General features: G+C 41.0%; 1 protein-coding gene across 1 annotated transcript in view; it reads right to left on the minus strand.

Annotated features, from left to right (window-relative positions):
• Positions 1–2,138: 2,138 nt before the first annotated feature.
• Positions 2,139–16,623, minus strand: part of EPHX2 (epoxide hydrolase 2) — a 70,034-nt gene continuing 55,549 nt past the window's right edge. The window contains exons 13-19 of the mRNA XM_043987919.1: positions 16,061–16,138; positions 12,559–12,589; positions 10,615–10,714; positions 9,162–9,231; positions 5,676–5,756; positions 3,706–3,764; positions 2,139–3,107 (exon numbers count right to left, since the gene is read on the minus strand). Coding sequence (XP_043843854.1) covers positions 3,032–3,107; positions 3,706–3,764; positions 5,676–5,756; positions 9,162–9,231; positions 10,615–10,714; positions 12,559–12,589; positions 16,061–16,138 — 495 coding nt within the window. The 3' untranslated portion in view covers positions 2,139–3,031. The remainder of the gene's footprint in view (positions 3,108–3,705; positions 3,765–5,675; positions 5,757–9,161; positions 9,232–10,614; positions 10,715–12,558; positions 12,590–16,060; positions 16,139–16,623) is intronic.

The following is a 16,623-nucleotide window of genomic DNA, read 5'->3' on the forward strand; positions in this document are numbered from 1 at the left end:
GTGGTGGGGGCAGCTAGGTGGCGCAGTGGATAAGCACCAGCCCTGGAGTCAGGAGTACCTGAGTTCAAATCCGGCCTCAGACACTTAACACTTACTAGCTGTGTGACCCTGGGCAAGTCGCTTAACCCCAATTGCCTCACTTAAAAAAAAAAAAAAGTAGGGAACCCATGGTATAAAGACTGGGTGTGTCCCCTGAGGACCAGCCCCACTGAACTCAGAGAGGCTTATCAACAGACAATTGACCACCAGGTGATGATCTTCTTTTTTTTTTTTTTTTTTTTGCAGGGCAATGAGGGTTAAGTGACTTGCCCAGGGTCACACAGCTAGTAAGTGTCAAGTGTCTGAGACTGGATTTGAACTCAGGTACTCCTGAATCCAGGGCTGGTGCTTTACCACTGCGCTATCTAGCTGCCCCCAGGTGATGATCTTCTTAACACTATAAGCCAACCAGTAAGGCATGAAGAGAGGGAATTATGATCTAAATCTCCACCCCCCCCAATGAAATAAGTTATTTTAAGGTATTGAGGTGTTATCATCAGCATGATGGGGCCATATACTTGGCCTCCCTCCCCATTTTACACAACCAATCATGATGCACATTGCCCTTTTGTGTTATCTCCTCCACTTCTCTCTTTCAAGGTTATTCCTTGAATATTCATAAAAATGAGAGTGGTGTGGGGAGGCTAACAAATGCATACGATTTAATGTTGGAAAGGAAAGAAGACAACAAGCATTGATTATGTACCTACTCTGTGCCAGGCTCTGTGCTAAGTGCTTTTCAAATATTCTCATTTGATCCTCACAATAACTGTCAGAAGTTGGTGCTATTTTTTTATTATCATCCCCATTTGACAGTTAAGGAAACTGAGGCAGACAGAGGTTAAGTGATTTGCCTTGGGTCACACAGCTGGGAAGTATCCAAAGCCAAACCCGAACTCATGTCTTCCTGACTCCAGGCCTTGAGCTCTCTCCACTCTGCTACCTAACTGCTTCTAAGGACCTTACAGATCATCTAAGGAAGAAGAGGAGGGATTAGGGAAGGTTCAAAGAACACTGGATTTGGAGTCAGAGGCTGTGGATTCAGATCCTGGCTCTGCTAGTGTGACCCTGGGCAAATCCCTTGACCTCTTGGATCTTTAGACTCCACAGTTATAAAATGGCAGAGCTGGACTAGATAGTCTGTGATATCCCTTCTGGCTCATAACCTGTGATCCTATGATCTAGTTTAACCCCTCTCTTTTTTGTTTGTTTGTTTTTTTGGTGAGGCAGTTGGGATTAAGTGACTTGCCCAGGGTCACTTAAGTGTCTGAGGCCGGATTTGAACTCAGGTCCTCCTGAATCCAGGGCCGGTGCTCTATCCATTGCGCCACCAAGCTGCCCCAACCCCTCTCTTTTTACAAGTAAGAAAGCTAAGAAGGTTAAGTAATGTGTCTCCTGTTACAGACAATAAGCAGCTGAGCTGGGTTTCAAACCTAGGTCCTTTGGCCCCTAAAATCAGTTCTCTTGGCGCTTGTCCAGTTGTTCCCAGCCCTGTTTGACTTTTCATGACCCCATTTGGGGTTTTCTTGGCAAAGATTATGGAGTGTTTGTCATTTCCTTCTCCAGCTCATTTGATAGATGAGGAAACTGAGGCAAACAGGGTTTAAGTGACTTGCTCAGGATTGCACAGCTAAGTATCTGAGGCTGGACTTGAACTGAGGAAGATGAGTCTTCCTGACTTCAGGCTTGATGCTCTATCCACTGTGCCACCTAGCACCAAGCTGATGCTCAACATGGTCTTCTCTTGGTTCTTGAACCCCTACCTGAAGGATAGCCCAGAGTAAGGTGAATACCTTGGAAGGAAGTCCTGAAGAGAGCCACTGAATAGGCTTCTGAGCCAGGCCAGGCTAAACTCAGATCAGAGTTTAGGATCCTTCCTCTTGCTTGACATGAATGCCAGGAGTTTAAAGTTTTTTCCTTTGCATTCCACTTATTTTTCTGGTGTCCCATAACCGCAGACAGAATTTCCTAAGGGCCCTTCTCTAACCCAGATTCACAGAAGGCACTTCCTCTCCCCTTGTGCTCAACATCCCAGACTTCATTCCAAGCATGAATCTCACCATCCACCTCCTGAACAAAGTAAACCCAAAGACCCTGTGTCTTTTACAAACATTTTTTTATTGTAGTTACAATTATGTTTAACAAATTAATTTGTAACACGATTAAACATTCAATCAAAGTAGAAGCCCCGGTTTTACCTCTCCCTCTTACACCTCAACACTGTACAGCCCATTTTCTTTTCTTTTTTTCTTTTGTGGGGCAATGAGGGTTAAGTGACTTGCACAGGGTCATACAGCTAGTAAGTGTCAAGTGTCTGAGGCTGGATTTGAACTCAGGTCCTCCTGAATCCAGGGCCAGTGCTTTATCCACTGTGCCACCTAGCTGCCCCCTGTACAGCCCATTTTCAATTTCCTGTTTTGATATATTTATGCTAGAGATTGAAGAGACCAGAGAGATTATCTCATCCATCTTTCACTGGATGGATGAGGTCCAGAGAGATTGAGTAACTTATCTAAGGTCATTCAGCTAATAAGTGGCTGAGCTGGAAATGGAACCCAGAAACTTCTGACTTCCAGGCCAGTTGATAATAATTATTCTTTCCCAATGCAACTTAAATGAAACAAAATCACTATTATTTAATAACTCTAACCTATTCTAATTGTGATCATAAAGAAGAAAGTGTCAGTGGGAGAGATTCAAGTAGCTTCTTATCTTTGCTAAGTGTGAACATCAACTGTACCCATAAAGCATGAATTTGCTCCCCTCCTTTTTTTTTCTTTTAGAACTGAAGCCCTTATTTGTGGTGTGTGCTGTAGCAAGAGAAGAAGGAAGCACCACTGCCTTTCTGGTGCATCCCACCAGCCTCCTAGAATGCTATTAATTAAAGGGGGGGATGGAAAAGAAAGCCATGATTCGATAGGAACAATCTTCCCATATGTATCAATAGATCATACACACACACACACACACACACACACACACAGAGCCCACATTATAGCATAGAGACCAATGGAGACTTGGACACATCTTTCAGCCACTCAGTGAGGATCTCATTCACTTCTCTTGGCCTGAAAGGGAAACAAAAGCTGTCAAGAATTCTGCTGGTGTCATTTGCCGCAGTTTGGGGTAAATGGTAAAGTCAGTTCTTGGGCATCACTAAGACCAAAGTTCCAAGATAATTCATAACTGAATGAAATTTAGTGAAGAATAGGGAACTTACAATTCCATACACTGTACCCTCATCAGAATGATCAAACTGCCCTTCATATAGGGTACCCCAAAAGTCTTAGTGCAGTTTCCCCCTCTCCAATGGCTTTTGGGACATCCTATATCATGCACTATGTACATGATATTCATTATTTAATTCAATCCTTTAAAAAACCAAGTGATGTCAACAATATTATCCCAATTTTCACAGATTATTAGAATTGGAAGGAATCTTAGAGATAACTTAGTCTAAACACTTCCTTTACAGTGGGAGATGTTGAAGCCTTAAGAAGGTAAGGTGATTTATCCAGGGTAACACAGCTAGTCAGTGGCAGAGCTAGGGTCTGAACCCCAGGGTGGGGGTTTAGGTCTAAATCCAGTGCTCTTTCCAGTTTACACCAGAGATGCTTCCCAAGGAATCCCACCTAAGGGATTCCTTCCTGTACAGTATCTCCTTACTTTTCCATCTGAGTCCAGTGTCCACAGTTCTCAATATTTCTCCATGTCAGGTTGGGGATCTGAAAGAAAGAACCACCAAGATGAGAGGAAACCCTTTTATCTTTTGTCTTTTTTTTTTTTTTTTTTTGGTGAGGCAATTGGGGTTAAGTGACTTGCCCAGGGTCACACAGCTAGGAAGTGTCAAATGACTGAGGCCGGATTTGAACTCAGTTCCTCCTGACTCCAGGGCCAGTACTCTATCCACTGCGCCACCTAGCTGTCCCTTTTATCTTTTAATGTAGAATCCGGGTATAAATCTGTCTCCTCTTCTATGGGATTAGCAATGGAAGCAGGGGCAGGGTAGGAGACACATTCCTTTCTAGTCTCTGTAGATTGAAGGTGTCAGACTCAAATAGAAACAGATCCTAGAGCAGTATATTCACTTAGAAAACCAAAAATAAACATTATCTATGTTGTATTAGATTTTAATTTATTTTGTTAAACATTTCCCAGTTACATTTTAATTTGGTTTAGGCTACACTGTGAGATGAGTATTTGATATTTCTTCTCACAAAGCATACCTTTCTGTGTTAGGTTCAAGTAAGTATCATTTGCCATTAAATAGACTGTGCATCTAACATAACAGGCCCTAACTCTTATTCTAGGTGTTCAGGTTCAGGAAGGCCTTCTTCCTATACATCTCCTTCTCAATAGCATCCTCCCACCTTGTTTTTAGGAAGGATGCATCTCTTTTCGTGGGAGGCAGCTAGATGATACAGTAGATAGAGTGCTGGACCTGGAGTCAGGAAGACCTGAGTTCAAACCTGGCCTCATACTTACTAGCTGTGTGACCATGGGCAAGTCATTTAACCGTGTTTGCCTCAGTTTCCTCATCTGTCAAATGAGCTGGAGAAGGAAATGGTAAAACCACTCTAGTATCTTTGCCAAGAAAACCCCAAATAGGGTCATGAAGAATCAGAAATGACTGACCAATAACAACAGTATCTTACCACAAATCTGTATGTGTATCTCTATATGTGTAACTTGGCTCAGTTTGGTCCCAACTTGCTACAGCAGGTGTGACTGCTGATCACAAAAGATATGAGGATGGAAATTTTTGAGCCACATAAAGTTGATCTGAGGAGGAACCTAGCTAAGTACCCCTATAAGCTCCTTCTCTGAGAAGTCCTAGCAAAGTGTCAAACATCTTCTGGAAAAAGAAAGAAAATGCCAAAGAAAACGAAGATTTCTTAATGTCAGTCATTGTTTGTTTGTTTGTTTGTTTGTTTTTTTACAACTTAAAGTATAAAGTCATGCTAGCTGACTCAGTGGATAGAGCTCCAGGCCTGGAGTCAGGAAGACCTGAGTTCAAATCTGGAGTCAGACACTTACCTTACGAGGCACTGGAAATATCTTCCATAGTTAGTTGGCTTAGGGGGACTAAATTGGGGCAACTGACATAGCTTCCTGGTGGTTTAACTAAAACCATCTGCACACAAGGAAGCAGGAGTTTCTCTGCTCCTTCAGGTCTCTGATCGGTAGACCAACATAGCCAATACAGAAGACAGGAAGCTGTGGTCAACTAAATCAATGTATATCCTTGCTGAATATCCTTCCCCTAATTACACAAAACTTCTCTTATTTACTGTTATATAGTCTATGGGTGTTTCTTTTCATTCCAATCTGAACCAAGTAGACCTGAACCAAGACCATGGCCTGCCATGAAGTATTTGAAGAGGACTTTTGTGGAGGGAACACACTCTCAAGATGCCCATCTTCGCAGATGATTCAAATGGACTTTAAAATCACTTCATCTTCTGCTTTGCTATGTTAAGTTAGACACCATGTTACTGGTGCTCTGTGATAACAAACCAGCCTTCCCCCTTAGCTTCCATCACTCCATCTTTTCTTTTGGATAGTTATTTTTCTATTACAAAGCATTTCTCATCCCTCCCTCACCCTGCCTTGATTTTGGGCCCCAGGCAACGTACCCACTTTTCCATGTGCTTACTAAACTCTGGAAGAAGAACTTTATCTTTCTCAGCTGTGACTATCAGGGCTGGAATCAGGATCTGGGGAAAGAGTACAGCAAAAACAAAAAAAAAATTAGAGGAGAAAGAAGTAGACTTGAGAATAGACATCTTTTCTTTCCACAATAGTTTAAAATCTCCCTCAGTCCAAGTTGGAAGGGAAGTAAAGAGATGGGCCTCAAGGGTTATGTCAGGGCAGCATGGTGGGCCCAGCAGTTACAGAGTTATGGTTGGAGTCTCCAACCTCAGTTTTTTGGTTGTGAGTGATTGGACATATTAGAGCATTCTAGGTACAAGGGTAGCTTGGCCAAAGGAAATGGAGCATCACATGTGAGAGATGGAATGCCATATATAAAGAAGGTCAATGTGGCTAGACTGCAGTTAGTATGTATAAAGGGAATAACATGTCATTAGCCTGGAAAGATAGGCTGGGACTAGGATGTGAAGATCTCTATAGGACAAAGGATTTTATATTTGATCCTCAAGATAACAGGGAACCATATGAGTTTACTGAACAGAGAAGTAACCTTGTCACATTTGGACTTAAGGAAAATAATGTTGGTGACTATCTATTTTTTTTTTTTAGTGAGACAATTGGGGTTAAGTGACTTGCCCAGGGTCACACACCTAGTAAGTGTTAAGTGTCTGAGGCCAGACTCCAGGGCCGGTGCTCTACCCACTACACCACCTAGCTGCCCCTGTTAGTGACTATCTAAAGGATGAATAGGAGTGATGAGGGACTGGAGTCAAAGAGACCAATTAGAAGATTATTGTAGGGGGCAGTTAGGTGGCATAGTGGATAAAGCACTGGCCCTGGATTCGGGAGTACCTGAGTTCAGATCCAGCCTCAGACACTTGACACTTAACTAGCTATGTGACCCTGGGCAAAGTCACTTAACGCTCATTGCCCTGCAAAAAAAAAAAAAGAAGATTATTGTAATAGATCATTCAAGAGGTAAAGGATGACAATTAGAGTGGAAAGGAGATGGATTTGAGAGGTAGAAGGAGAAGTAGTAACCAGATTTGGCAACTGATTGGAAATTCAGGGTGTGAGAAAGTAAGGATTCCAAGATTGCTAACCTGGGTCACTAGAAAGATGGTGGTGGTAGTATCCTCATCAAAAATGAGAATTTTAGAAAAGAGAGTCTTTGGGGGAGGGAAAGAGAATGTATTCTGTTTTGAATGGGATGAGTTTGAGATGCCTATGAGACATCTAGATCAAAATGTTCAATAGGCAGTTGGTGATACATTAGTAGAGTTCAGGAGAGAAACTAGGGCTGGGTATATAGATCTGGGACTCATCTGCATAGAAACGATTATTAAATTTGGTTTTGAATTGTTGAAACTGCTTCCCCTACCTTTTTTGTAATCATGCCCCTGCTGCCCCTGCCCCTGTAACTAACTAATCTTGTGTGCTCTGTGTCTTTCTGTGATTAATCCCTTGGTTTTTGCAGTGATTTGTCTCAGTAAAGCCCTCACGGGGTAGGACTATGCCCCATGCATAAAGCCTTGCCACCAATTTGCCTGGTCTGACACCTGGTCCACTGTTGCTTAAGCCCTGACCATACTGCACATCAATTTAACACTAGTTCCACTTTCCTGTATCCCCCGAGACATGCCCAACACAGCCAGGGACCAGTTTTGGTTTTACAAAAGGAAAAACACTCTCCTGGCCCCAATCCCATTTCCAGATCATAGACTTGACCACCTTTTAGCAAGATTCTCAGGTGTAACCTCCAAGGGATGAGGATTTGGAGGGAGATCTTGAGGTACAGGTGAAAGAGCCCAGATTCTAAAGTCAGAAGACCAGGCTTCAAACACTTCCTCTGATGCTTATTACCCATATGACGACCTCTCTGGATCTCAGTTTTCTTATCTTTTAAATGAGGAGGTTAGACCAGATGACCTCTTTTAACTCTGTGACCCTAGGAAGCAAGAACCCTAGAGGTACCTGGTTATGACACATAAAACACAGGGGAATTTCCTCTTGTTGTTTTGCCCCATCACTCACTCTGATAGTTCATTCTTGGACTTGTGTATTTTGCTGTATTACAGAAATAAGGATAATGACTATGCTCCTTTGTCTCATGGAACTTTCCCCAAATAATATAAAAATGTCTTTTGGATTCCAGAATTGTAAAAGTTTTAATGTAAACCAAGGACGGGAAGAGACTGAAGGCTTCAAGCTTGAAGCCAGAGATCACAATGAACCAATGGAGGAAAGGACTATCTCCCACTATCTTGTTCTCTCCCAGACAAGATATACTGAATATAACAACATGAAGGAGATGTGGCTCCTTGGTATTTTGTGTCTGAATATGTCAAGAGACTTATTGTCATCCTGAAATCCAAACTAAATCAGAAACAATTAAAATCTTGTAATAACAATATAAAAGTACATTTTTGGAACTGTGAATTGGACTATTACAATTTTGGAAAGTATTCTAACAAAACCTATACAATATCAATGAAACAGGGCTAGCTACCTTCAGGCAGCTATAGAAAGATGACCATTGCCCTGCCAAAAAGGAGGAAGAGGATTGATAGACATTTTTAGAACACAGGAAAAGCAGGGCAAAAATCTACAGAAATATTTTTGGAATAAGCAGACATCATTACGTCAAGCAGTATTCAAGGCTAATAACAGGGACAGGCCACTGGACTTATCCGAAAGTCAACTGAAAGTGATTTGCTTTCAGGTGGTGTCTATAAAACAGCTGAGATTCATGAATGGAATCAAAAGGCCTCTCCACAGGCAACATCCACATGAACTCAGTCAACAATATGTCAACAATTATTTTTTTTAATGGCTTAAGTCATAAGTATTTATTTCTGGAAATGGGAAGAGTTTGTGATGGTGATTTGGGAGCAGATCTTAATCACTGGAGACTACAGAAGATTCATCCTTAAGGAGTCTGGACTTGTGAAAGTGTCCCAAAAGTCTTAGTGCCGTTTTAAGCTTTGATAGCTTTAATACCCAGGCTTTCAACCGTAATAGCTTCAAACTCAACCAGAAGCTCATTGCTGAGGAGCCAGTCCAGGCTTTTGAGTCTCTCTGTACTTAATTAGGCTGGACCACAGAAAGCAAAGCCTTTCCATCATGAGAGGACCCATCAAAGTTTATGATGCACAGGTAGAGCCTTCAAGGGCCCAGAGTCACCTCCATGTCACAGTGAGGTAATATAGAGCTTAAAGGTTTGTAAACAACTTTCTATACATTATCTCATTTGAGTCTCTCAAGGCCTTAGTGAAGCAGGTACTACAGATATTATCATGCCCACTTTATAGATGAGGATAATTGAGACTCAGAAAAATGAAATGACTTGCCCAGGTCACATGGCTAGTAAAGTATCAGAGATGGGATTTGAATTAAGGCCCGTCCTAACTTCAAGTGCAATATTCCTTCCTGTGAACCACATCACCTCATTTCCTAAAGATAATGCTCACCTTCCTTCTGACTGCAGTGCAGCGCCACCGCCAATTTGCATCTAAGTTCCGATACCAGTTTAAGGGACCCCTAAGGAAGCAAAAGAAGGAAAATTAGCAAACTCTTTCAGTGGCTGATTCCTACTGAACCCTGAACCCGAAAGAAAGCCAGTTTGAAATGAGAGATGGTCCCTTTTCTGAGAGCATGTGTTATTTTCTCCTGATCAATCAATCAATGATCAACAAGCATTATTAAGTGACTTGTGTGCTAAGCACTGTGATGGTTGCTAAGGATAAAAAGTCAAAACCAAAACTGGGCCTGCTCTCCAGGATGAAGGGTAAAGCTATTGATGTCACTTATTTCAGATTCTGTGTACCCAGAGGTCCTACCATGTTCTGTATCCTCTAATAATATACACACAACCCAAACACATGAGCGCCTGCATTTAGTCTATAGGAACTCAGGCTTGGCTTCCTGCTGCTCATTACTTCAGGTGGTGTGTGTTTCTTCAGGGTCAGTGAAATTACTCTGAAGACCACCTCCCCCTCAGCATCTTCCCTTTATTCTAGAATAACATTTCTGAAGAGACTGTCAAAATGGGAAGGCATAAGGACAAGATTGGTGACTTCATTTGTGAAAGGAATTTCCGAGAAGGAAACTCCATTTGCCAATATAAATTCCTACCTTCTCTACAATTTAGGGGATTGGGGGGTATTGAGACTCTAAGAGACTTTTACAGAGTCACATGGCCAGAGTAGGTCAGAGAAACGACTCAAACCCAGGTCTTCTAGACTGTAAAATTGGCTTCCTACTCATTAAAATAAACTGCCTCTTGTGGGGTTTGGGCAGAGGGAGGAGAGGAGTTACAAGATGAATTACCCAATAATGAATGGGTAATAGAAACCTGAAAGAACTATCTTTTACACTCAGATTCTCCCAGAAAACCTTTCTTTTTATGAATCCTAAGGATTCATTTGTCGGGGGTGGGGTGGGGGGGCAGAGGTGGGCAGGAAATGGGGGTGATATCTGAGGAGTGTCCAGACATCATGAAAATATTCAGTCTCCTGATTTGAAAATAGGCGTACCCTCACTAGGGAGCAACAATATAATGCAATGGGTAGAGTCAGACCTAGGTTCAAATCTCACTTCAGACACTTGCTAGCTATGTGAGTTTGCGAAAGTCAGAACTCTTCTGGGCCCTTGCCTCTTTATCTGTAAAGAGTAATCATTTGATCCCCTTTGTACCCCATTCCCCTCAAAACATGTTTCTCGGTAGTAGGGCTTGAAGGGAGCTTGTACCATTCTGATACAGGGGCATTCATATGCTGCTGGAAATATTCATTTTTTGAGGGGTGCCCCTCAGGAGAGGAAGAACCACTGGGCTTCGAAGGCTTAACTCACTTTCTCTCCATGAAGGCCATCCTTTCTTCCCTGCCCATCCCCTCCCATGATGGGAAACCATTTGTACTCTACCTAAAGCCAGATTTCTTGAACTGCTGCACGTAGAATTTGATTTCCTCCTCCGATACCATCCAACTCCAATGCACATCCTCGACTAGTTTCAGAGTTCTTCCTGTAGAAGGAAGACACTCCCCTGAATCCCAGCACTCTGACTTCACAGGCTTCCATAACTGATGTCACTCATTACATGGGTGATTCTCAGCACCTCATCATTTTGATCACATCACTTTCCTGTTTCAGAAGTGTGCTGGGGTTCCTAATTGCTTCTTACGTCATAGTTAGGATTCTGGGTCTCGACCTGGAAGGGAACTTCAGCACCATCTAGTCCTATCCCCCCTAATTATATAACAGAAGAATTGAGGCCCAGAGAGGGCCTGAAGTGCCCTGTCCAAGGTTACACTGGAGGTAAGTGGCAGAGGCACAATTTTGACCCTAAGTGGTCAGACCTGAAGTCCACCCACTTTTCCCACCGTACTCTTCCCACTGCACCATGCTGTCCCTCCCTGGGCCTTCCAACCATTGCTTCCACTATCTAAATGCCCTCATTTCTTATTTCACCTTAAATGGCATCAAAGGACCTGGGTTCACATTCTGCCTTTGGTGCTTACAACCCCTGTGACCTTAGAAAAGTCGTTTAATCTTCCTAGGCTGTAGTTTCCATATCCGTACAATAAGGGTGTCAGATTATGTAGTTGCTGGGGTCCCTTCTGACTATAGAAGAGATCCTCCTCCTGCTTTTTTCCTATTTACCATTTCCCACAACAAATTCTTGGTCCGATGTCCTGAGCCAACCTACAGTTCAGTCCCCATTCTTCTCTGTCTAGCTATGACCCACCTTCCTTTCAGAAACTTACTGAAAATTCCAACACCAAGTAGCTCTCTCAGAAGGATCTTGCCCTGCTCCAGTGATGTCAATCCCAGAGACCCAATATCACTAAGACATATATTTCTCCATGATCCTGCACAGTCATCACTGGTTTTGTCCATAATTATGCATTTCCTGGTCAGCGTTCCTGCACTTTTTTAATCTGTGATTTTTTGGTTTCCTCTATCAATCAATCGGTCAATTAGTGTTTATTAAGCCATGTATCAGGTACTGGGGGATCCAAAGACAAAAAAATTAAACAGTCCCTACCCTCAAGGAGATGACATTCTATTGAGGGGGAAAGGATGAATGATTACAGCTCATAGTTTGGGCATGTTTTGTTTGGCTTAGGCTATTGGGCATATAAAAGGGAACAAGAAGCTTCTTATGCCATGGTTTTTGTTGTTGTTCAGTTGTTTTAGTTGTATCTGTTTCTTCATGACCTCATTTGGGGTTTTCTTGGCAAAGATACTGGAGTGGTTTGCCACTTCCTTCTCCAGCTGATTTTATAGTTAAGAAAACTGAAGCAAACAGGCTTGAGTGACTTGTCCAGGGTTACACAGCTAGTAAGTGTCAGGCCAGATTTGAACCCAGGAAGATGAGTCTCCCTGACTCCAGGGCCAGCACTCTATCCACTGCAGCACCACTTAGCTACCTATCCCATGGTAAGATAGGGGGAACTGCAGGAGAGCTAAAAGGAGTGGGGCCAGGGATGTATTAGAATCAGCTTGAACCTGTGAGCTGATTGTTAAATTTTCAGTGTAAACCCTTAACACCTTGGAAATCAGAAAATGCTACAAATCAGGACTTGATTTATAGGTTTTTAAAAAAATTGTCTAGACTTAAGAAAGTGATAGAGAAAATGTTAATAATGGGTGTTAAACTTAAAAGTATGTCATACCTAATAAGAATATATAAGCACTAAAAGTCATTCCCCAATGGGTGTCATTAAAGGATATGAACAAATAGTTCTAAAAAGTGTGCAGAAAGAGATATAGGGGTGAAAAAATATTTAAGGAGAAACTTCTCACAGAGCATGTCAGTTCCTTCCCCAACCCTTCTAGTCATCCTCTGTCAATGATGTTTCTTACCTTTTTCAAGATCATTTTCAATTTTGAAATACTGCAAGGAAGAGAAAAAAACAAAAACTTCCATACATACAAAAGGTGATAGTTTGGCAGAAATTAGGGTTAGACCAATATTATTATGCCATAAATGATAATAAACTCAAGATGGATACTCATCTGAATTTTAAAGGTCACACCTTTTTTTTTTTTTTTTTTTTTTGGTGAGGCAATTGGAGTTAAGTGACTTGCCAAGGGTCACACAGCTAGTAAGTGTCAAGTGTCTGAGGCTGGATTTGAACTCAGGTCCTCCTGAATCCAGGGCCAGTCCTCTATCCACTGTGCCACCTAGCTGCCCCACCATTTTTTTAAAAAGAAGAAAATCAGATCAGGTACTTTTTCATAGTTCAAATAAAGGATACAAGTTATCACAATCAATAAAACAGATAATTTCAATTATATGAAATTTTAAAAACTTTTACACTTACAATATCAATGCAATTAGGAGAAGGATGTGACCAAGTGGGGGGAAAATCTTTGAATAAAAAATCTATGATAAGAGTCTAAAATACAAGCTATATAAGGAAGTAATACCTAATAAGAATATATATAAGCACTAAAAGTCATTCCCCATTGGGTGTCATTAAAAGATATGAACAAACAGTTCCAAGAAGAATTATAAAAACCAAATTAGGGGCAGTTAGGTGGTGCAGTGGATAGAGCACCGGCCCTGGATTCAGAAGGACCTGAGTTCGAGGACACCTAGGTGGCAGGGGGCAGGTAGGTGGCACAGTGGATAGAGCACTGGCCCTGGAGTCAGGAGGACCTGAGTTCAAATCCAGCCTCAGACACTTGACACTTACTAGCTATGTGACCCTGGGCAAGTCATTTAACCCCAATTGCCTCACCAAAAAAACAAAACAAAAACAGAAGGACCTGAGTTCAAACCCGGCTTCAGACACTTAACTAACTGTGTGACCTTGGGCAAGTCACTTAATCCCAATTGCCTCACCAAAAAACCCCCAAAAATCAAAACAAAAAAACAAAAACAAATTAGCAATATCAAAAATAAGAGGGGTGGGGCAGCTAGGTGGCGCAGTGGATAGAGTACTGGCCTTGGAGTCGGGAGTACCTGAGTTCAAATCCAGCCTCAGACACTTAACACTTACTAGCTGTGTGACCCTGGGCAAGTCACTTAACCCCAATTGCCTCACTAAAAAAAATAAATAAATAAGAGGGGTGAATTCACCATCAATGAAGAGGAAATTAAAGCAATAATTAGAAGCTATTTTTGCCCAACTATATGCCAATAATTTTTGCAATCTAAATGAAATGGATGAATATTTACAAAAATATAAATTGCCCAGATGAACAGAATAGGAAATAAAATCCTTAAATAAGCCCATTTTAGAAAAAAGAAATTGAACAAGCCATCAATGAACTCCTTAAGGAAAAATCTCTAGGGGGCAATTAGATGGCACAGTGGATAAAGCACCGGCCCTAGATTCAGGAGTACCTGAGTTCAAATCCAACCTCAGACACTTGAAATTTACTAGCTGTGTGACTCTTGGCAAGTCATTTAACACCAATTGCCTCACCAAAAAAGGAAAGAAAAGAAAAAGAAAAAAAGAAAAAAATCTCCAGGGCCACATGGGTTTACAATCAAATTCTACCAAACATTTAAAGAACAATTAATTCTAATAGTATATAAATTATTTGGAAAAATAGATGAAGAAGAGTTCCTACCAAATTCCTTTCATGAGACAAATATGGTGCTGATACTTAAACCAGGAAGAACAAAAACAGAGAAAGAAAACTATAGACCAATCTCCCTAATGAATATTGATGCAAAAATTCTAAATAGAATATTAGCAAAGATATTATAGCAATGTATCACCAGAATAATATACTATGACCAGGTGGGATTTATACCAGGAATGCAGAGCTGGTTCAATATTAGGAAAACTATCAACATAATCGACCACATCAATAACAAAACTAACTACATCATATGATTATCTTAATAGATGCTGAAAAAGCTTTTGACAAAATACAGCACCCATTCCTATTAAAAACACTAGAGAGCATGGGAAGAAATGAAACTTTCCTTAAGATGATGAACAGTATCTATCTAAAACCATTAGCAAACATTATATGTAATGGAGTTAAGTTAGAAGAATTCCCAATAAGATCTGGGGTAAAACAAGAATGTCCATTATCACCACTATATTGTTCAATATTATACTAGAAATGTTAGCCTTAGCAATAAGAGAAGAAAAGGAAATGGAAGGAATTAGAATAGGCAAGGAGGAAACAAAACTATCACTCTGAAGATGATATGATAGTATACTTAAAGAATCCTAAAGAAATCAACTAAAAAAGCTACTTGAAACAACAACTTGGCAAAGTTGCAGGATATAAAATAAATCCACATAAAACATTAGCATTTCTATATAAGACCCACAAAATGAGGCAGCAAGAAATAGAGAAATTCCATTTAAAAAGAATTATAAATATTGGCAACTCTATGAAAGATCGTTCTAAATCAATAATAATAAGGGAAATGAAAATCAAAATAACTTTGAAGTTTCATCTTACACCTAGCAAACTGGCAAAGATGACAAAAGATGGGTATAGTCAATGTTAGAAGGGCTATGGAAAGAGGCACACTAATACATTGTTGGTGAAACTGTGAATTGGTCCAATTGCTCTGGAAAGCAATTTATAATTCTGATAAGAAAATAACCCAAATAATTATGCCCTTTAACCCAGCAATCTCACCCACAGGTGAGATTTGCAGACCTCAATTGCTTTACCTAGAAAATGAGGATAATAATAGAGTAGATTCTTGAGGTATGGACTCAAGTTCACTTTTAGTTTTAAGATCATTTATTTCTTTTGTTGTTGTTGTTTTTTGTTTTGTATTGTTTTTGGTGGGGCAATGAGGATTAAGTGACTTGCCCAGGGTCATACAGCTAGTAAGTGTCAAGTGTCTGAGGCTGGATCTGAACCCAAGTCCTTCTGAATCCAGGGCCAGTGCTTTATCCACTGAGATCATTTATTTCTAAAGTAAACACAAAATAGTAACTGAAAGGACTCAAGAGAAAGAGACTGATTATAAACAGTTAGGACACAATTAGAGAAAGTAAGATTAGGAGGAGAGTTTCAAAGATTTGAATAAGCTAGTTTGAAGAAGAAGAAAGAATAGGCTTCCAGACTTGGAGCCAGAAGGGGCCTCAGAGGCCTTCTAATCCACCCCTCTCATTTTAATGATGAGAAAACTGAGGTCCAGAGGGTAAGTGACTTGCTCAAGGTTATGAAGCCAGGAAGTGGAAGATTTCATATTCAAACCTAAGACCCCTGTGTTCCATACCACCATTCTGCAGGGTCTTCTGGTTTGCCCTTAGATCTTAAGGTAGGTGGGATGGCTAATCTTGCTTCCTCCCACAGAGCCAAATCAGCCACCTGTTTCCTTCCCACAACCCTCTGCTGCTTTCAACAGTCCCCAAAGCAGTATATACATATATACCTGTTTCTCATCACTTGCTCTGAACATTATTTTGAACGTCTGGGTCAGGTCCTTCTCCAATGCAGCCTCTGCCACACCCTGAAAAGATAATGGAGGCAAAGTGAAGAATACTCCAATGCAAAGGTCTCCTCTGAGCCCCAGCTCTCCTGATGGAGTCCTAGATCAGCCAAATAACTTGCAAGGTTGCCTTGGGCAAGTCATTTCCCTTTTGGGTGTCCATTTTCTAACCTGGAAAACAATAAGAATCAGAGCAGTCACAGGAGCCACTTTAAGATTTTACAAAGGGAGTCATCATGGTGATGTGGGATAAAATTAAGGTGATCAAATTGATCGTGAGGTGTCCCAAAGGAATTACAAGAATCAGTGACTCAGTTTCCCAAGTTTTATTGAAAGAATGTTGACCACAGGGAGAGTACCAGAAAAATGGAAAGGTATCTCTCGAATAGGGAAAGAGAAGACAGTTATATTTATAATATGGAATAAATTGATTATCAGTCTCATTATAATAATCTCCACCCAGCTAGGTAGTGCAGTGGATAGAGCACTGGCCTTGGATTCAGGAG

Source organism: Dromiciops gliroides, chromosome 2 (assembly GCF_019393635.1).
Source record: "Dromiciops gliroides isolate mDroGli1 chromosome 2, mDroGli1.pri, whole genome shotgun sequence".
Classification (NCBI taxonomy): Eukaryota; Metazoa; Chordata; class Mammalia; order Microbiotheria; family Microbiotheriidae; genus Dromiciops; species Dromiciops gliroides.